Source organism: Myiozetetes cayanensis, unplaced genomic scaffold (genome assembly GCF_022539395.1).
Source record: "Myiozetetes cayanensis isolate MyiCay16 unplaced genomic scaffold, myiCay2020 scf26, whole genome shotgun sequence".
Lineage (NCBI taxonomy): Eukaryota > Metazoa > Chordata > Aves > Passeriformes > Tyrannidae > Myiozetetes > Myiozetetes cayanensis.
This window is the reverse complement of record NW_026087477.1, coordinates 3,105,145-3,125,000: the sequence shown is the minus strand read 5'-3', so window position 1 is coordinate 3,125,000 and position 19,856 is coordinate 3,105,145. Positions and strand designations below refer to the sequence as shown.

General features: G+C 63.9%; 2 protein-coding genes across 2 annotated transcripts in view; one reads left to right on the top strand and one right to left on the bottom strand.

The window, feature by feature from the left end:
* The first annotated feature begins 81 nt into the window (after positions 1-81).
* Positions 82-2,268, top strand: LOC126643026 (BCL2/adenovirus E1B 19 kDa protein-interacting protein 3-like). The gene is made up of 6 exons (XM_050321140.1): positions 82-364; positions 829-952; positions 1,034-1,163; positions 1,239-1,333; positions 1,404-1,553; positions 1,904-2,268. The coding sequence occupies exons 1-6, from the start codon at positions 277-279 to the stop codon at positions 1,950-1,952; spliced, it is 636 nt and encodes a 211-aa protein (XP_050177097.1). The 5' UTR covers positions 82-276; the 3' UTR covers positions 1,953-2,268.
* A 209-nt stretch (positions 2,269-2,477) lies between these two features.
* The window catches only part of LOC126643034 (dedicator of cytokinesis protein 2-like), a 48,686-nt gene continuing 31,307 nt past the window's right edge, over positions 2,478-19,856 (bottom strand). The window contains exons 29-53 of the mRNA XM_050321151.1: positions 12,585-12,683; positions 12,396-12,490; positions 12,032-12,110; positions 11,799-11,899; positions 11,602-11,660; positions 11,297-11,445; positions 10,999-11,084; positions 10,175-10,331; positions 9,772-9,812; positions 9,492-9,582; positions 9,298-9,417; positions 8,641-8,730; positions 8,430-8,534; positions 7,745-7,886; positions 7,498-7,579; positions 7,309-7,393; positions 6,983-7,069; positions 5,711-5,887; positions 5,487-5,570; positions 5,257-5,394; positions 4,831-4,916; positions 4,248-4,398; positions 3,905-4,016; positions 3,385-3,518; positions 2,478-3,310 (exon numbers count right to left, since the gene is read on the bottom strand). Of these exons, the coding sequence (XP_050177108.1) occupies positions 3,221-3,310; positions 3,385-3,518; positions 3,905-4,016; positions 4,248-4,398; positions 4,831-4,916; positions 5,257-5,394; positions 5,487-5,570; positions 5,711-5,887; positions 6,983-7,069; positions 7,309-7,393; positions 7,498-7,579; positions 7,745-7,886; positions 8,430-8,534; positions 8,641-8,730; positions 9,298-9,417; positions 9,492-9,582; positions 9,772-9,812; positions 10,175-10,331; positions 10,999-11,084; positions 11,297-11,445; positions 11,602-11,660; positions 11,799-11,899; positions 12,032-12,110; positions 12,396-12,490; positions 12,585-12,683 (2,640 nt within the window). The 3' untranslated portion in view covers positions 2,478-3,220. The remainder of the gene's footprint in view (positions 3,311-3,384; positions 3,519-3,904; positions 4,017-4,247; positions 4,399-4,830; positions 4,917-5,256; positions 5,395-5,486; positions 5,571-5,710; positions 5,888-6,982; positions 7,070-7,308; positions 7,394-7,497; positions 7,580-7,744; positions 7,887-8,429; positions 8,535-8,640; positions 8,731-9,297; positions 9,418-9,491; positions 9,583-9,771; positions 9,813-10,174; positions 10,332-10,998; positions 11,085-11,296; positions 11,446-11,601; positions 11,661-11,798; positions 11,900-12,031; positions 12,111-12,395; positions 12,491-12,584; positions 12,684-19,856) is intronic.

Sequence of the window (19,856 nt, the reverse complement as noted above, 5' to 3'; positions counted from 1 at the left end):
GCTATGCGGGCACCGGGCGGGGGCGTGGCCGGCGGGGGCGTGGCCCGGGGGCGTGGCCCGCGGGGACGTGGCCAGTGGGACGGGGGCGGGCCCGGCCGGGCTCCGTGCGGGGCCGCACGCGCCGCGGCCGCTGCCTGCTCGCGCGCCGCACGTAGGCGCCGCTTAAAGGGGCAACGCGATGGGGCGGCCACCCGGGCGGGCGGGCGGGCTGCGGCCCGCGGGCGGGGCCCGTGCCTTTTTAAGAGACGGTCGCTCGGTGCCGGTGGTTTTATTTACATGGGGGCTCGCGGGCGTCACGTGACTGTCAGCGGCGGGGGCTGCGCGCGGAGCAGCCGCGGGGCCATGGCGGGAACCGGCGACGACGGTCCGGGGGCAGCGGCCGTTCTGGGCTGCGGGGAGTCGGGGCGGGCTTGGGGGTAATGGGGGACCGGGGCGGGCACCGGGGGCTTCGGGGCTCTGGGGAGATTGGGGGTCCCAGCGGGACTGCCGTGCACGCGTGGGGGCTTGGGCTGATGTGACCCAGGGATGGGGACGGGTCAGGGGTAGCCCGGGCCGGAGTCCGGGGGGGGCTGACATGCACCGGGCGTCTCAGAGGTGCTGATGAGCACCGCGGGGGCTGGGGCAGAGGCAGAGGCAGGCGGGGGTCCCGAGGGAGGAGGGCACGCCGAGAAGCAGCCCTGGGATGCATGGGACGTCCCACGTTGGGAACCGTGCTTGGTGCTCCCGCGATTTCTGGGCAGGGGTGCGGGGTGTGCCGGAGAGGGCGATGGGATGGGACAGGGTGCGGGGATGGGCGCAGGACAGCGCGGGGGCTGACGGCCCCTCCAGGCTCCTGGGTGGAGCTGCGGTGTGGCCCAGGTTGTCCCGAGCCGACGCCCTCGCCGTTCTCCTGCCACGCCGACGTGGAGCAGATGCTGCTGGAAGCCCAGCTGGAGACGGAGAGCGGGGACAGGTGAGTTGCAAGGAGGAGCTGGGCTCCGGAGACCTGACGGGCGGGGTTAGGCTTGGTGACCGGGGGGGGGTCTGTTTGCAGGGCCCTGCTCGTGCTGGATGCTCCAGCCTGGGATGACAACGGAGCCGGCCAGGCAAGTGAGCAGTCGGGGGAGAGCGAGGTGCTGCCTGCACACAGCCAGGCCCGACCAGGCTGCCCCCACCCTCGGCAGGTAAGGGAGTTGTCCCCCACCGTGCCCTGCCACGCCCCCGGGCCCTGCTCTGACCTGCCCTGTGTCTCCTTCCAGTGGGATGTGCTGCAGGAAACCAAGCGGAGACAGCAACTCTTGCCAGCATCCCTGGGCTGGGCCTGTAGCCGCTGCCCTCGGTACCTGTCTCCAAAGTGAGTCCCGTGTCCCCCACCAGCATGTCCTGCTGTCCCTGTGCCCCCATTAACCCTGCCCTTTTCCCAGGGAATTTGCCTTTGTGTGCTCCCCCCAGCCTGTGCTGTGGAGCCTGCAGGGAGGTGCAGTGGGGAGGAAGAAGAGACTTTTCAGTTCAGAGCTGCTGCTTCTCTTCATCCCCTCGCTGCTGCTCAGCCACCTCCTGACCCTGGGGCTGGGGTGAGTGTTGGGGGTGGTCTCACTCTGGGGCTGGGGTGATTGGGGGTCTCACCCATGCTGATGGGGGTCTGGTCCTGGGAGCACAGGCAGGCTGGGCCTAGAGTGGGTGTCTATGCAGTCGTGGGCTTTCTGGGGACTGCTGGCTGCCCTGATCCAGAGGAATGTCCCCACAGGAAGCTTGGGGAGGGGGAAATGCTCCTGAACTTGGGCTGCTCATTCTTGGGTGCTGTCCTGCACCACTTCTCCCAGCAGCTGCAGTGGACTGCTGCCATCTCCCCTTCCTCCAGCCTTACTGGGGCCCAGTGGGCTGTCCCCATGCTCGTGCCTCACAGTTGCTCTCTCTAATCCAGGATCTACATTGGGAAGCGTCTAGCAGCCTCCTCAGCCAACCCCCTGTGAGGAGCCAGGTCAGCACGTGCTGCCCCGCTCGGTTTGCAGGGGGAGCCCGGCACCGGCACAGCCCGACGGCTCCCAGGCTCCGTCTTTGTGGCACAAGGTGCCGCCTCCCCGTGTACCTGTTCTAGCCCCCGCCTTGGGAGCTGATCCCCCTCTCCCACGTAGACAGGAACCTGCTGACAGCAGCATCCAGCCGCAGGCAGCCCCTGCCCTCCCCAGCCCCTGCTTACGGGTCCGGGTCCCCTGTAACACAGACTGTAAATATGACTGAGCCCGTGTGAATAAAGAGCCCTGTGCCAGCTCGGGGGCCCAGCAGTGAGTCCTGTCCCTGTGCCTGGTTGCTACAGCTCAGCTCAGAGAGTGACTGTCGGGCTCCCAGGGGGCCTTCCCTGCTGCAGGAGGGCGAGTCCCTGCGCTTCAGGGTGCTGGGGTGGTGCTGGCTGGGGATGGCCCTGCGTTGGCCTGGGTGAGCAGGGGCATTGCTGGGGCTCACAGGGTTGCCCAGCTTCCACGCAGGTGCCAGCTGATGTGCTTGCCCTTTATTAGCTGTGGGTCTGGGCTGGTGTGGCAGGTCTTGAGCTGTGGCAGGGGCTGGTCGGGGCAGCAGCACCTGCCTGATGCAGGTGCCACGTGTGGCCAGGAGAGGTGGAACTGCACAGCACGAGGTTGCCTAGGCCCACACGCACACCCAGCTGGCTCCTGTGCAGTCACAGCATCTGGGCCAGGAGCGTGTCTCAATGCTGCAGGATAGGGTGGACAGATGAGGGACAGGAGCTCTCTCTGGAGTGGAGAACAGGAGGGGAGGGAATTGCTCAGAAATGCTGCTGGGAAGGTGGCTGGTTTCCTATCTGTGGTGCAGTGCAGGGACAGTTCAGGTGGAGGGAGGGCACAGTGGCCAGATGGCTGGGAGGGCTGCTTGGGTGGGCCTCAGCACAGCTCTGGTGGCAGAGTTCTGACGTGGGCTGGAGCAGAACTGCTGCATCTGAGCAGTAAGGTGAGGGCTGGTAAGAACACTGGGGCAGGGAAGCGTCTGGAGGCAGGTGGGTCCCTGTCCCAGGGGGCACCTGGAGGGCAATAGCCAGAGTTGGCAGAAGACAGGGTGGCAGTGCCCGGTGCCACCCTGGGCATTGGGTGCACAGGGATCCCATGGCTGCACAGGATGCTCTGGATGTCAGTGCTGCAAGGGTGGTTCAGCAGGTGAGGGTCAAGCAGGGCTGTGGGTCTAGCAGCCAGCTGGGCACAGGGGCGTCATGGGCAGGGGTGGCACTGGGTCAGAGCTGTGACATTCGCTTGGACTTGGGGAGTGGCAGCGGCGGTGACTTGAGGCCTCTGTTCCCATCCGCTGTCAGGGGTGTGAAGGCCTGTGAGCAGAGAAAGATCTTACAGGGGGTGGGAGGATTGGAGGCTCGTTGAGCCGGTACCTTCCGTCCAGTACCTTCCCTCCAGCTGTGGCGTCACTCTGCTCCAGGAACATCTCATACACTGCAGGGCTGATCCTGCGGGGCAGCGGTGGGACCTTGCTGGCACTTTTCACGCGGCCACCGAAACCGGTGGGAGGCAGGGACAGCCCTGTGCAGGCAGGGGAGGTGGGCTGGGGGGCTCGGCCAGCCCGGGGGACCCGTGGGGCCCATCAGTGTGCCCGAGGCTGTCAGTTCCCAGGGCGGTGAGGGCCAGTGCTCCTGCCTGCAGGAGTGGGGGGGCCTGGGCAGCAGGGCCGGGGATGCCATGGGATGTGAGCCCAGCCAGGAGCAGGGGCCAGCTCCCACTGGGAGCTGCTCTCGGCACCAAGACCCAGCAGCACAAGGTCCGGGATTGACGGCCGCCCCAGGGGGGGGCGGCAGGAGGGGGTGAGGATGCATCTGCTGGGGTACAGAGCGGGGTGGGGCACAGCCCTGCTCATAGGGCTGTTGGGGCTCAGGAAGGTGCCCCCCAAGCTGTGCTGGGGCGGGGTGTACCTGCAGCACTGGGCTGAGCACCGGCAGCAGCTCGGCTCGACGGGGGCTGTTTGCTGTCATAGCTGCCCAGGCTGCTCTCACTCATGTTGCGGGACAGTCTCCACTTCTCGTCCTGGGGCACAGAGGGGAGGCTCAACACCTTGAGGGGCGAGGTTGGATGGCAGCCCTGTGTCTCCAACCTTGGGCCCCTCCAGGCCCTGCTCCTGCCCTCTCTGCAGCAGGGGCTGCCACCAGCCCCATGAGGGGTCGTGTTTGGGCTGGAGTCTGCTGCCAGGTGGGTCAGGGAGTCTGCATGCAATGGGGAAGTGCAGGGTGGGGTGGCCGAGGGAGGCACCAGCATCACCTTGGGCTCTGGCAGCTCTGAGATGGACTGGCACACGTCCTGCCGCCGGGACCCAAAGAGGGAGCTGGAGCGGTTCTCCCGGTGCTCGGTCCTGCGGTCCTCACTCCCGGAGGTGTGGGGAGCAGGCTTTGGGGTCGAAGGTTCCTCTGTGCTGTGGAGCAACCGGGGCAGGTGAGGGGCAGGGGATGGCAGGGGAAGGGGGAGCAGGGCTACGCCATGGGCTGGCCGGGGCATTGCCGGGAGCAGCTGCCCTCAGCCAGGCACCAGCACTGTCTGCAGCAGAGCTCGGTGGGGGATGTTTGCAGAGGACAGATCGGGGTGGCTCAGGTGACAGTGGTGTCCAGGCGAGCCTGGGGGCTGCACATGGGGTGTCTCTCCTCCATGTCCCCTATGGGGACAGGGCCACTGTGGTGGCATGGCATGATGGACCCCTGAGATGTGCTTGACATAAAGGGAAGGCAAGAGGGCAGAGGACTGGGGAGGTGGGAGAGAAGCGCCTGGGGCAGAGCAGAGTGAAAGGCTCAGCAGGGAGGGGTGAGGGCAGTGAGAGTGGGTGGCCAGCACTCCCCACCACAGCACTTGCCTGGCTCCAGCATGGCTCAGCCGGTCGCAGTCGGGTCCCCAGGCCATGGACCGGGGTCGTCCGCTCCGCCGGTCCTCAAAGAAGACCTGAGAGCACAGGAAGCCTGAGACACAGCCAGGAGGGATGAGAGGGCAGAGCCTCACGATCCTTCCTTGGGCTCAGCCAGGGCCAGCAGTGCCCTCTGACCGGTCCTGCTTCTGTGCCAGTGCCAGCCACCCCATGGCAGTGCTGTGCCCCTCTGGGGCAGACAAGGACCTGGAGGTTCCCCATGCACAGTGCCCCTCACCCTGTTCCTGCCCCAGCTGAGGCCCCATCCAGCTGCTCCCTGCTGCCTCACACCTTGGTTTGTCCAGTATCACTGCAGCGCCATGCACTGCCTGTGTCCCCCAGCAGTGCCCGCCCTGCGCCTGCTGCCCTGGCACTCACCATCTCCCGCACGCCGTACTGGCTCTCCACCTTGGCCCGCAGCTGCTCGAAGCACTGCTCCATGCGCTCGTGGAAGGGCCGCAGGTCCTCTGTCACCTTCTGCCCGTGGATCCGGATCCCCTCTGCCAGCAGCGGGGCCTGTGGGAGAGCAAGGACAGGTCCCCCTGGGCCTGTGGGGCTCCCTGGGATGGGGACACCGGGCATCTCGGGGCAGGTTTCCCTGGCTGTACCTGCCAGGCGATCAGATCCTTCAGCTTCTCGATGTTCCCTGCATCCCCAGGGTGCTTTTTCAGGTAGGACTCCTGGAAAAAGGCCTGCAAGGACCCCCTTCAGTCCCACTGCCAGGCTAGCTCAACTCTACATAGGATGGGGATGGCAGAGTGGTGCCAGTGCCTGTGGCCATCAGCCCCAGCTGTGCCTGGCCGGCCCCGGCACAGCCCCTGTGTGTCCTCACCGCCTCGTACTTGGCGAAGCCACCCATGACAGCGGGGTCCACGATGCCATTGAGCAGCATGGAGAGTGGGTTGATGGGCAGGCTGGGGTCGTTCTGGTGCCGGTTGATCTCACTCATGATTTTCTCATTGGTTCTCATCATTGTCTCAATGGCATTTTCCAGGGGGGAAATGATGGTCTGTGTGCAGGGAGGGGAGGTCAGTGCCCGCTGGCCCAGCCACCTGCCCCTCCTAGTTAGGGCTGGCAGGCTGGGCTCTCTCTGGCCCCACAGGAGAGACCCCAAGGACTAAATATCTCACTCCATGAAGTTCCTCAGACCCTTGTCACTGGGTGCTTGGGGCTGAGCCGAGCGTTCACAGGGACATGCTGGCCATGCTGGTCCCTGCTCCAAGCACAGACTGCCTCAAGGTCAGTCCTGCAGGCATGAGGCTGCAGTGGCTTACAGGAAACCTGGTTAACCATTGGTGTCACTTTGAGGGTGCAGCTGTGCAGCAGTGGGGGGCACAGCCTGAGCACCGTAGCAGAAAGGTGTGCAGTGCTTGTACAGCCATATGTCCATTTGCCCACAGCATCCTGTGACAGCCCAGCCAGGGCATCCCAACAGCCCAGTCAGAGCATTGTGTGACAGCCCACTAGGGCACGTCACATCTCCATTGCTGTGGCTCCTGAGACTCCTGGGTGTTGGCCGAGCACCCACCTCTGACAGGGGCACAAAGCCCACACGCAGAGCCTCGGCAGCAGCTGCTAACACCCCTCCACCCTCTGCTGCTCCCCACAGGTGGTACCTGCTGCCCACAGAGGAGAGGTGTGTTCTGGTAGTCCAGCCATGCAAGCCTGTCCCTGCCACCATGCTGGTGCTGCTGGCACCAGCACATGAAGGCTGTCAGTGCCTGGAGTGCCTGGAGGCCTCCGTGCCCTGTGTCAGCAGAGGAACCCTTTCCCGTGACCTGGCACAGCAATCCCCCCTTGCACTGCCCCAAGATCAGCCCCGGTCCTGGGGCAGAGGGGCCAAGGCAATGCCAAAGGGGGGTCATGGGAGGGAGCTGGGAGCCAAGATCCACGGATCTGGGGGCTCAAGCACTGAGTGGGCTGGACCAGGTCTGCACTGAGAACAGGGTCTGATGAGGGGCGAGAACCAGGGCAGAGGCTTAGATGGGCATGGGCAGGACGTGCTCCCTGTGCCCTGGCTTGAGGTCCTGGCAGGGCTGGGGGCTGGGAGCTGTGCTCACTGGGATCCTGGGAGGGCCCTGCTCCCGCCCAGCCTGCTCCTCACCGTGGCGGTGGCAGTCACAGCGAACCAGCGCAGGATGCCAGGCAGGGGATAGGCTGTCACAAAGGTCGTCCGCTCGATCCACATGTTCTGCCGGAAGGGCAGCAGTCACCCACTGCCCCCCTCACACCACCCTCTGTCCCCCCTGGCTGCCCTGTGGGACAGGGGGCGTCCCGCCTCCCCTTTTCATGGGCACGTGGCCACCACCTTCCCCATCCCAGGACCGGGGACCCCCTGCCTCTCCTCTGATCCCTTGGTCCTTGCAGACAACCCCCCCACTCTCCCATCCCTCCTGGTTTGGAGTCCTGGCAGCCCCTCCCCGCACTCACTGCAAATTCATTGTCAGGATCACTCAGGCCTCTCTTGAAGGGCCGTGAGTAGCTGAACCGCTGGACGTGGTTGGCTTTGTAGAAGCTGTGGGGAGGGAAGGGGAAGAGATGGGAGAGGGCCTCACTGTGTCCCACCCACATGGAGCAGAGCGAGGGCTCCCTGTGCTCCTCCCCATGCTGGACACTCACTTGGTGATCTGCTCCGGGATGATCCGGCCCTTGAGCCGGACCCTGGCTTCCTCCACCGGCTGCACAGTGAAGCACTGGATGTCTGCAGGAGTGAAGGAGCCACGGGCAGCAGGGGGGGATGGGGCTCTGGGAAGAAGGGCCCTAGGGCACAGAGGGCTGAACCCCAGGACTGCAGGAATCCCCACACAGAGGGAATGGACAGGGACCGAGCCGCCCTCCCAGCCGCAGCCCCGCGCGTGGAGGATACACTGCCCGGGGGAGCCTGTGATGTCCTGCCCGGGGGGGGATGTGCTCTTCAGCTTCTCAGCGTTGGGGAAGGGGCTCAGCAGCTGCATCTCGAAGTCCTCCCGGCGCTCGTACTCCTTCCCCCGGTAGATGAAGACTCTGTTCTGCAGGGGAGGAAGGTGGCAGCTCACCCCAGTGCCACGGAGCAGGGCTGGGGAGCCCTCCGGCTGTGCACCAGCAAGCCCCAGAGCACTGAGGTGCAGGCACTGCTGAGGCTGAGACCCCTGCCAAGCAGAAGACACCCCCTCTAGAAAAGAATATCTCCCCAAATGCAGCAACTGGAGGAAAAAGGAACAAAGACACATGGAAATCAGCAGGTGATTGTTGTCAGCCCAGGCAGCGTCACTAAGGGCAAATCCTGCCTGACCAATTCAGTGGCTTCTACAAGGGGCTGGCAGCATGAGTGGATGAGGGGAGAGTGACTGGACTTGTGCAAAGCATCTGACCCTATGCCCAGGACACCCTTTTCTCCAAACTGGACAGGCCTGGATGGGGCAGATGGAACCCTCAGTGAGTAAAGAATAGGCTGGACAGTGACAGTCAAAGAGTTGTAGTCAACAGCTCCACATCCAGGTGGAGACCAGTGAGGAGTGGAGTTCTTTGGGTACGGACGTGGCAGGCACGGAGCTGCTCCCAGCCCCACTTACCCGGAGGAAGGTGGGGAAGCCCTGCCCGTAGTACCCCACAGCAAAGTAGTCTGGGCTGGGCCGCAGCACCTTCAGGATCTTCTCATAGAACTTGGCTTCCCGCTGCTGCAGGGCAGAGGGGCGGGATGAGGCCCTGCAGACCCCCATCCCCCAGCTCATCCCCACCATCCTGCCCTGCCAGCAGCACCACCCATCCCAGCCGGGCACCCACCAGGATGTCACTGAGCATTTCGTAGTCAAAGACGTGGCTCTCGTACTGCTCCGCCAGCTCCTTGCAGATGTGGATGGCCTCCTCCCACATCTGGAGAAGAGGGGGACAGGGCAGGCCCCCCCCAGGGCAGGGTGAGCTGGGGCAGGGGGCACCTGGGGCTTCCAGAGGAGACCTCCCTGCCTGCAGGGGCACCTGCAACCCTACCCCGCAATGAGGAGGGAGAGGAGAGGAGAGAAGGCTCTCCCTGTGGGGACTGGTGGTCCACTGCAGCAGGACTCGGCTTGTCACCGTATCCAGCCCCGGAGCCCTCAGCCCCGGCACACTCTCCTCCTGGGATGTCCCAGCTGCCAGCCCCTGGCAGTACAAGGGGTGGGGCCAGGACGGGATGGGATGGGGCAGGGTGGGATAGGGTAGGACAGGATGGGATGAAGGACAGTGGCTGTGAGGTGAACCATCCAGCCAGGCTTACTGCAAGGCAGCTCCAGCCCCACCACAGCTGTGGGGAGGCTGAGGGGCTGTGCTGAAGCTGGGGCCTGGGGGCTTGGAGCAGGGGCCAGAGGTGGCCAGGGGCCCAGGCTTGCCCTGAGCCAGCTCAGCTTCCTCCAGCTATGGGGGCTTGCAGGCTCAGGGGCTGTGGGGCTGGGTGGCTGCACTCACCTTGCCCTGGTCAAAGTATTCGATGATCTGGTTGTACAGAGCCTCCTTGAGCTGGCGCTGGGTGTGCAGGTCGCAGCTGTGCAGGCCTGGCACGGGGGCTGTGTTGGGCTCCTCCGACCACTGCACGGGGGAGAGGGGGCCTGTCATGCCAAGTCACCATGGCTGCCCACCCCCCACAGCCCCTCTGCGCCCACCGTGAGCAGCCGGGCGTGCAGCAGCAGCGTGTAGGCTCCCTCCGTGTAGTTCTCATAGCTGATGTGCAGGTCCTTCAGCTTGTACAGGTACCTGGGAGCGACGGAATCGTGTGTAGGCAGTGATGGTACCACATGTGGGGCCTGACAGCCAGCACAGCTTGGCGTGTAGAGCCCCAGCCCCCTGCCCCTCCAGCTGCTCTGACATTCTCATCCCACTGTGGTCGGGGGGAGCTCGGGGCCCCAGGACTCCCCACCCCAGTCTCCCTGGGGCTGCACTCACCTGATGTACATGGCCTGGCGGTTGATCTCCTTGTAGAAGTTCTGGGGAAGAGCAGACAAGGTTTTTTGAGTGGTTCCAGAAGGGACACGTACCACAGCCCCCCACAGTCCCACACTCTGGGTCACGGCGCTGCCAGGACCGTCCCCACACAGAGAAGGGGCTACCGATGGCACCAGGGAGCTGCACGGCGACTCCCAAGGGACACTGGCTCTGGCAGTGGGTGCTCCCCATCTATGGCGTGCCAGGGGTACTGAGGGGACTTGGGGGGACACAGGGACAAGCCCTGCCAGTCCCAGGGGACTGTGGGAAGGTGGAGGCGAGCCCTACCAGCCCAGGCAACTGGGTGGACTTGGGGTTGAGCCCTGCCATCCTCAGCGAGCTGGGGCAGGGCACAGGTGCCCACCAGGAGGTTGACGGTGCAGCTCATGCTGTAGGTCTTGTTCTCATCATTCATGACAGCCCGGTAGTCCAGGAGCCGCTCCAGGAGCGCAGTCACCAGCTCCACGAAGTCCGTCCCAGGCTTGGTTATCTCAGGATGTCTCTGGCAGCAGCTCAGCAGGCTGGGGAAGAGAGGGGGCCATGGGTGCCACCGCACACCCAGCTCCACAGTGCTCCCACTACTGCTCTGGTCGGCCTCCCAGGGACTCGGAGGTGGAGAGAGAAGACCCTCAACAAGGGACATAAATCAACCCCTGGTCTGCAGTGAGACCCCCCACAGGCACGGCCAGGATGGTGGGAGACCTGACAGCTCCATCACCCTGCATGGAAACCTGATGAGCACAACAGGGCAGGAGTAAAGCCTGGGGATGGCAGAAGCATCACCTGGGGCAGGGGTATCATGTGGGGCATGGGGTAGTTCCTAGGGCAGGAACAAGTTCCAAAGCAGGGCAGGGCTAATTCCTGGGGCAGGGGTAACTCCTGGGGCAGAACAAAGGTAATTCCTGGTGTAGAGGCATCACTGGGGACAGGAGCATCACCTAGGGCAGGGGCAACATGCAGGGCAGGGGCACTGCGGGGGGGCAGGCAGCAGCAGGATGGCCAGAGCAGCAGAGGTGTGCAGGGGGCACATGATGGTGCTCAGGCACCATCCTTCCTCCTCTCTGGTCCCACTCCCCAGCAGCATTCTCAGGTCAGGACACGGTGTGAGGAGGAGTGGGATGGCAGAGAACGGTGAGAGCAAAAGGTCTGTGCCCTGGGGAGAAGGTGGGGGCGTCACTGCACACTCACATGCTCCTGAAAAGCTGCTTGTACTGCTCATCCCCACGTCCGCCCTCCACCTCGCTGTCCAGCCTGCGCAGAATCTCGTCCTCAAACTGTGGAGGGGGCACGAGGATGGGCTCAGCTTCGCCCCAGCTGCTGCAGCAGCAGCCTCCAGACGTGGGGTCCCAGAGCAGCCCCTTCCCAGGGACCACCTGGCAGAGACAAGTCCCTTTCCCCGCTCCCAGGCCATGCTGCTCCCCTGATGCAGGTGGTTCCTGCACTGTCCCACCCCATCCTGCTCCCCGGGAGCAGTCCTGTCCCTCACCCGGCTGAAGCTCCCAGTCAGCTGATGCTCGCAGAGCATCATGTCGAAGAAGATGGGGATGGTGGACCTGCGCAGTTCCAGCTCTGGCACCAGTGTCATCTCCAGGATAGGGCCCACCATGCCTGGAATGAACTCGATCTTGCGATGGCCTGGGGAGGACAGGAAGGGCTGGGGGACAGATCTGCACCCACACAGGCTTCCGTGGCCACACCGGCAACACCCCGCTCCCCACAGCCGCTCTGATGACAGTGCAGATGGATACCAGCCCACAGAGACCCAACAGCCCCCTGCACACCACGGCTCACCAAGGCTGTACCACATGTCCCGGATGGACGCTCCAACCGTGGCTCTCATGTCCCCATACCTGCCGGAACAGTGGTCAGTCAGCATCACTCTGCAGCCCAGGATGTGGCACACCCTGGCCAGCTCATCCCAAAATCCCTGACCCCACGGTGTGGCAGCAGCCTGGGGCAGGGACCTGAGGTCAGTCGGGTGGACTCACTTGGCCAGGATGCTATTGCGCTTGGCCGGGGAGAAGTTCTCCAGCTGCAGGGACTCCTGGGTGAGGAAGGCCACGGCCAGGTGGAAATAGTTGTTCCAAAGCTGCAGTGAAAGCACAGGGATGAATGTCAGGCTGGGTGGAATGAGGGGCTGGGAGCTGAGGGAAGCTGGGAGCCAGGGTGTGTCCTCTCCTGGACACCCAGTCCCCACCAGGAACTGGTAGTGCCCACTCACCTGCAGCTCGAAGCTGCTGTTGCTCAGGAACATCTTGGTCAGGGTCGTGGCAAACTGGTTGATGGTGCGCAGGAACTCCCTGGGAGCAAGTGGCCACAGGCACTGAGCAAGGGCAGCACCAGTGTGCCCACTGCCCAACCCAGTGTGCCCACCATCCATGTGCCCACCGCTGTCCCGCAGTGGGGGGTGGGCAGGGGTTCTTTTTGCCCACTGCAGCACAGCCAAACGCCATCTGGGTGCAGCGGTCCTGTGTGCCTGGAGCTGTGCTCCAGTCTCTGCCTGCCCTGTGCCCAGAGAGGAGCTCCAGGGTCTCACACCCAGCCCCAGCATCTGCCCACAGGTCCCTCCCAGCCCAGGTCCTAACCGGTTCTGCACCATGTTCATCACTACCCAGTCGCAGGGATACACTGTCTTCCCAATCAGGTCCTTGAAGAGGATGAAGGTCTCCATGAGGAAGTCCTGCCGGGGGGTGGGGAGACATCAGGAGCTGGGCTGGACCGCAATGCCCTCTCGGGGAGATGCTGTGAGGGTGTTGCCAAGGGGCAGTACTCACCATCAGCTCCGGCCGGGAGGGGAACGCCTGGATGTAGGCACTGTAGTGGTCCTTGTCCATCTGGCTCAGGATGGCAGCCATGCAGGCCACATAGTGGCTCTGGGGGAGATGGGCTGGTCAGGCTCTGCTGGGGTCCCGTGACCATGGAAGGGGACACAATCCGTGTTCCCCCAGTCGGTCTATGCCCTGAAGGCCCAACTGCTCTGGGGGCCATTCACCCCCTGCCTGCCCTGGTTCCCTCCACCCCAGCTCCGCAGACTTATCCTGCCCCCTTCATCCCCAGCTCCTGGTCTGTGCATCCTGCTCCAGGGACAGGATGGCTCTAGCACCTGCTATGATGCCAGGGGGATGCAGGCATAACTTGACAGCGTGGTGCTGTAATTTAAGGTCATCTGTGGATGCAAGGGCATTTTTAAAATAGTAAGGAGGTTCTTTCTAGAGCCCAGTGGCTCCAGTGAAGGGTCACAAACTGAGCCCTTGGCTCCAGTCCAGGAGGCTCCTGGTTTTGTGGTGTGATAAAGCAGTCTGTGCATGAGCAGGATGCTGTCCAGAAAGCTGTCCTGGGAGTCTCTGGGGTAAGAGCATGGTCTGGTAAGCTCAGGATGAGCAATGGCCCTGCCGTGCCCCACTGTCACTGATGGAACTCTGTGGTCATGCCGTGAGCCCTATGAGGGCAGTGCTGGGCACTGGGCACCTCTGCCCATCCCGGGTGTGCTGGAGCAGCCCTGGCAGGTCTGCACAGGGCAGGGGGTGCCACAGGAGCCTTCCAGCCCTGGTAGGTTGGTCAGTGCTGGAGCTTCCTCCTGGATCATTCCACCGGCAGAGAAGGAGCCACACCGCATCCCCAGGCCAGCCCTTGACAACAACATGGAGCCCAAAGGGGACAGCCCAAGGCGGTTCGGGGAAATGTGGTGGCTGCCGGTGACCAAGGGCTCCAGCTTCGCCCCCGCAGCTCCCAGGCAGCCCCGGGAGCTCCTCGGGATGGGGCGCAGCCCTCTGAGGGCTGCTGCGGGGAAGCCACGGCCAAAACTGGCTGCGGATGGATTTGGAGGGAATGATCTTGTGGGAAGCAAATGGATCAAACCCCAGTAGCTCACGATCTTTCGGGCATCCAGGTGACGCCACAGCCCCGCGGCCGCCCCGCCGAGCGCTGTCCCGCGCAGCAGCACCGGCACACCGGGGGCCCGCGGGGCCGGGGCGCGCAGCCCCCGCACCGTCCGGGCAGGACCCGCCTGGTGCCGTGACCGGGGCTCCTCCGGGGCTCCTCCGGGGCTCGGCACCCGCGCGCGCTCCCCGCGGAGAGGCCCCGCCCCCGCCGGCTCCGCCCCGGTACCGGCGAGCGCGCGCTGTCCCGCCCCGCCCCGCCCCGCCCCGCCGAGCCCCGCGCCTGCCGCTGCCGGAGCCGCTCCGCCGCCGAGCACCAGGTACCGGTGGGATGGAGAGGGGGCTCGCCCGGGGAGCGGGGCGGCGGCCGGGCCGGGCGCTGCAGGCATCGGCCCTGCGGCGCCGGGCCAGCACCGGGACCCCGGGCGACCCCGCGGCCGGGGCGTGGGAACCCCGGGGCCAGGAACGGCGACGCGGTACCGGGAGCCCTGAAGCCGGGACTGCGCGACAGTGCGGGGACCCCAGGGGCGCGGGGGCGGTGCGGACACCCGCGGCCCCGCGGGATATGCGGGGGCCGGCGGGGCCAGGGCGAAGAGCCTGGCTGGGCTGGCGAGGGGGATCCGTGGTGTCCCCCTTCTCCCGGCCGCCGGTGCGTGGTGTCCGGCCCTGGAGCCCCGGGGATCGCGGCACTTCCCTGTCCTTCCCTTCTTTGCCCCCGCTGAGCAGGAGCTGGCCGGGGAACTGCGGGAGCCGCGGGGACGGGGACACCCCGCACTGAGCATTCCATGGCAGGCACCGTGCGCTGGGCACCCCGCTCCGAAGCCCCCTGCGCTGGACACCGCGCACGGAGGTGGCCGCCGGCTGCCGTGGCGGGGGTCTCTGGGGGTCACAGCCGTGCTGGAGCGGCGGCACAGTGTGCAGCCGAGGGAGGTGAATCTCTGGTGGGAGCTGCTGTGCTAGAGGGGTCAAAGACCCCCAGGTCGTGCCCCGGTGCCGCAGCCTCGCCGTGTCGCCCCGGCCGGGTCGCTGCGTGCGGGGGCTGCGTGCGGGAGCCGCGCTGGGGAGCGGCCGGGCGGGCTCGGCTGTGCTCCGCTCCCCCTCGTTAGCGACGGGTCGGTCAGCCTGGGCTGTGCCGGCTGACACACGCACACGCAGACCCAGGGATGTCACTTTCGGTACCGCGCGCCGCGGTGACGCCGGCCGGGGCTGGAGGGATTCAGCCCACGTTGCTCCCGGCTGCTCCTGGCGCCGCGCTCCGCGCCCAAGGCCTTGTGTCCGCCAGCGGGGCTCCGGGATGCGGGAGCGAGCCCCAGACAGTCCTGCGAAATAGGGAGGCGCAGCTCCCGGGGTGCGCCGCTCCCGACCCTCCCTACGGGATCGCACACAAAGCCCGTTAGAGGTGCGGGGGGGCGGGAGGTCTCCGCGGAGCCGGTTTTGTGTTGGGAGCATGAGGTGGACACGTATGAGTAACCACCGGGCCTCGGCAGTGCCAGCGTGTGCCTGCATGGGGACACACGGGGACAGCGATGTCAGCTGCCCGCTCTGGGTGGCACAACGCAGTTAGTGCCAGCAGCAGCTCCCGGAGGTCTCCACACTCGGCAGCTCCCGGGGGCGCGGGAACGAGCCCCTCGGCATAGCCGTGGTGGCAGGGGACGCCGGGGACCGCCGGCTGCACTGCCTACCTGCGGTGCTGCCCGAGGAGAGGGGGGCCAGGGGGCTGCGGGGGGATCCCCGGGCAGAGCCAGGCTGAGGCTGGTACCCCTGGCCCTTTCCTGCATCCCTTCTCCATGGGGAGGGTTCGTCCTTCCGGCACACTCGGAGGAGTGGGGTTGATTTCATCGCAGAAGCTCCTTTGGACTGAGGTTGTCTTCTTTACAAATGATAATTATTATAATTATTTAATAGTATGGTGGCATCCAGAGGCCATGGATAATTAGTGGGTCTATTCCCGTCCGTGCTAACAACACTACTCCAGTCCTAACCAGTGCTGTGTGCTGAGCCTGCCTCGCACGTTTGCAGAGATGGTCTGTGTAGTCCAGGCTGTTTGATGGTGGGGAAACTGAGGCACAGGGAGACAGGAGGACACTTGCTAATTCCCAGATTTCCCTGGTAACCACTGCTGTCCAAAGCACATGGAGATAAAGGGGGGCAGGCTGCTCAATGGCATTGGGAATGCACTTAAAGGCAGGAATTTGTATTCTGGAAGGACGTTCTCTGTGCTGGGCGATGCAGCTGCAGAGGCCGCATCGCTGGCTGCCAGCACTGTGGCTGGTGGGCACCAGTGAGACAGGGGCTATCCCAGGGGGCCTGCTGTGCCTGGGGCTGAGCCCCCCAAGCCCAGACCAGTGTGTGCAGGGGTGGCCCGGGTGGCATGGGAACAGCTCGGTGGTGAAGCCTTTCCAGCTTTTTCCAAAAACGTGCTCTGGGGAAAGCTTGTGGCTTTCTGATGCCATTCCTGGCATGAGAGGAAGCGCATGGAGTCCTGGTCTGCCAGGGCCCCCCGGCCTGGCTGGTTGCTCTGCACGCTGGGGAGGGTGGGCTCCAGATGGGCACCTAAGCCCCTTCTGGAAAAGTGAAACACCCTCCCTGGTGAGGACAGAGCTGTCGGGTCTGGTGATGAGCTGTGTTCCACTTCCCTGGTCCTGTCATTTGCTCAGGATCATCCTGGGCCAGAGGTGCTGGCAGAGCCCTGGGCTTCAGTCGGGCTCTCTGGGCTGAATCTCTGTGACAAGGGTCTTCCCAGGTCCCTGTAGACACGCAGAGCATCTCCAGGGCTCGGAGGAGCATGGCATTGCTCACACCACGCTCGCTGGGTGTTCTTCCTCCCAGGGTGGTCCCTCCTGCAGCCCCAAGGAGCAGCACTGAACTGCAGTGCTGGCAGCAGCTCCAGGGATGTTCACCTGCTCCTCCATGGATGTGGCCAAGGGAAGCCTTGGGACATGGAACAAACTCCTCCTGAGGTGCTCCTGCTCCACATGGGCTGTCTGCACCGCTCTGCCGTGCTGCCTCAGGCAGGTCACTCTACCTCTTCATGTCTCATTAAAACGGTGATAGCAATGCTCCTCTGCTTGGCTGAGAGGTAGGAACGCCAGCAGGTAGCAGAGGGAACAGAGACACCACTGCCATGACAGCCATATTAGCATCCACGGGAGACAGAGGAATAATTTGGCTTCTGCAGCTTCTGAAGGCTCACGTAGAGGCTTTGTACTCCCCTCTCCCTGACCGTGTGCATCCTCCACCTGCAGCACCAGCACATCTGCACACGGAGGGGAGCAATGACAGCAGAGCTTGTGATCTCTGTGTGCCAGGAGGCTGCTCCTTCTCAACGGACGGGACCCCTTCCATAAGCATGAGCCATGGTGTGTGTGGCCAGGGTGCCCAGGAACCTTGGTGGGCTCAGAGAGGAGCCCACAGGGTGCCCGTGGGTGCTGCCCTGTGGGAAGACGGGTGGTGGAGACCCCCTGCCCTGGCTGGGCTCCAGAGCCTTCTCCTGGGCCCCGTGGCTGGGAGAGAGGCTAATGTTCCCGCAGAGCACTTCAGCCAGTGACCTACATAGGGATGAGTGCAGATCCCTCGGCTCGTGCGAGCCACTGCTCGCGCCAGGACCTGAGTGCCAGTGCCGCCTCCGGAACCCCCGGGCGATGCTCTGGGGGTGCTGGGGGGCTGTAGGGCACAGGCACCCTGGGCATGGCCACGGTGGCAGGGACAGCACCTGTGCCTTTGGTCAGGCCAGCCCAGAGGTCCTGGGGAAGCCCCAGTGGTGTTCAAGCAGCGCCTTGAGTGCTGCCAGGAGGGAGGGATCAGGTGCTGTGAGGACCACTGGGGAGCTGGCCCTGGAGACACGAACAGAGCTGGACCCACAGAGCACTGGGATTGTGGCTGAATAAGGGACATTTCCTCACTGGGGACCACGAGGGCTAAGTGCCGAGGAGGGACAAGAGCTGCTTGAGCGGAAACTCTCTGTTGGCACAAGTACAGTCGGATATAAATGGGCCATTTCCTGCAGGAAATGAGAAGGTCTGTGAGGCTCTGAGCAGCCGGGTTCTGGAAGAGCCTCCAAGAGAACCGTGAGAGCAGGGCATGAGCTGGCTTCTAGGTGGAGCTTCCTCAGCGAGGAACTGGATTTAGGGTGTGCAAGTTGCCTGAGGAGCTGCTCTGAGTCCTCCATCCTTGAGTCCCGCGGATCCTCTGATCTGAGTACAAATGCCTCAAGTCCACCCAGACCCAAGGCGGGATTAGGCTCTGCTGTGGAGTGATGCGTCATGAGCCTGGCTCCTGCCCCTGCAGTGCCTCATCCTCCAGTGCTGACCCTCTCCATCGCCAGCAGCAGCTCTCTCTTCTCTGGAGATCAGAAAAATCAGAGGTGTTGCCCCACAGAAGCTGTTACCTCATGAGTGGAGCCGGGTCATTTGCTGCTCTCCTCTGTGGTTCCAGGACAATCTTACTTCCTCCCTCATAAATCTCGTCTCCCATCCTCCAGCATCCTGAGAAGATTTATGTGTCTGTTCCCATTTCCCCTCTGCCACAGGCATTACCAGGAGGATGAGGAGGAGGATGGGTGGGGAAAGGGCCAAAGCTGGCAGGTAACTTCCTGGACAGGGCAGTGTGAAGCAGGGCTCTGTTCTCTGAGGGGCAGCCCTGCACCATGTGAGATGAGTCCCACGATGCAAACCCAGCAGGTTTAGTGCCTCTCACTCACAAAATTCACCATCAGTCAGTGCTGGCCAGAGGAACCCAGTGCTGGGGCTCTCCCAGGGGAGATTCCCAAGCTCTTTGCAGGCTGCTGGGCAGGTGATGCAGGACCAGGTGTGGCATCCCACCATCCGACATGGCACAGCACGTTCATGGCAAAGGGCTCTGGGCTGGGGAGGGAGCTGGGCTGGCACATGAGTCGGAGCCCTGGCGCTGCTCACTAGGCAGGTATTCAACCTTTGCGGGCGCTGGTCAGTGATGTCCATGGGAAGAGGTTCCTGACACTTCCTCAGCTCCTGGGCTCACTCAGCAGAGGAGATGTCCTTCCCAACTGTGCTGAGTATCCAGTGGAACCCACTGCTGCAGGACTTGTGTTCTCTGTTGCATTAGAGGGGAATCACCTGGTTTCACCTGTACATCATCCTGTGACCTGCTGTCCCACCTTATCCATGATCGTGGAATTGCCATAGGAACCAGAGCAGAAAAACCACTCACATCTTAAAAAATTGCTGAGATGGAGGATCCACCACTGTGCAAACCCTTTCCAAGCTGCTCCTGAGCCAGCTGGCCTCATTTTTTAAGGAAGTTGCTCCTCCAGCCCTTCAACCCTTGTTTCCAGTTGCCATGAGCAGAGCCTGGAACTGCTGCCCAGAGCCCCATCCCACACAGCCTCCATCCCATGCCTGTCGCCTGCCTCTGTGCTGGCCTTTTTCCTTCCTTGCCCTTCATTTTCTCCCATTTCCTCAGTTTCCCTCTGTGGTCAGGACCACACAGTGCACAGAGCCACTGCCCCTCTGTGGCACTGGGGCAGAGTCTGGCTAAGGGTGATGGTTGTGGGATGGTTACGAGTGGAGACGTGCTGGTTAGCTGGTTTAATGTGTGTCACATTGCTCTGGGATTATCCTGCTTTCTTCGTTGAAATGTCAAATGCCTCACAGAAATCCGAGTCTGCTCCACCGAGGCTTTTACCTCCACTGACCAAACTTGGAACCTCATCAAGCCCGGCAGCAAATGGGTTTGATGAGCCGTGCTCTCCGCAGCCCCGCACTGACTGGCGTGGCTGGTTCACGCTGCCATCTTCAGAGGGGGTCAGTCAAGCTCCGAGTGCATCCCCTGGTCGGTGCCAGCCCACCCACATCCCCTGGACCCCCATGCCAGGGCTCTGCTTCTGCACATCCCTTGCACTGGGCTCTCCCAGGGTCACTCTCCACTTACCACCCCAGCAGGTCCCCAACATCCCCTGTCCCTCAGACACAGAGCCCAGCAGGGCACACTGGAGCGGAGCACCGGGGCTCCTGCTTTGGCCTCAGGGGGTCGCACGGGTCTCTTCTGGAGAGGAGTGACCACAGCCTGGGGGTCCTGTCAGACTGACCCTGGAAGGAGCTGTGGTAGGCTCTGGACCATGGAGGGGCTCCGGTAGACCCCAGGATTGGGGCGTTGAGCACCATTTCCCTGGGACCCATCAGCGCAGGGGGC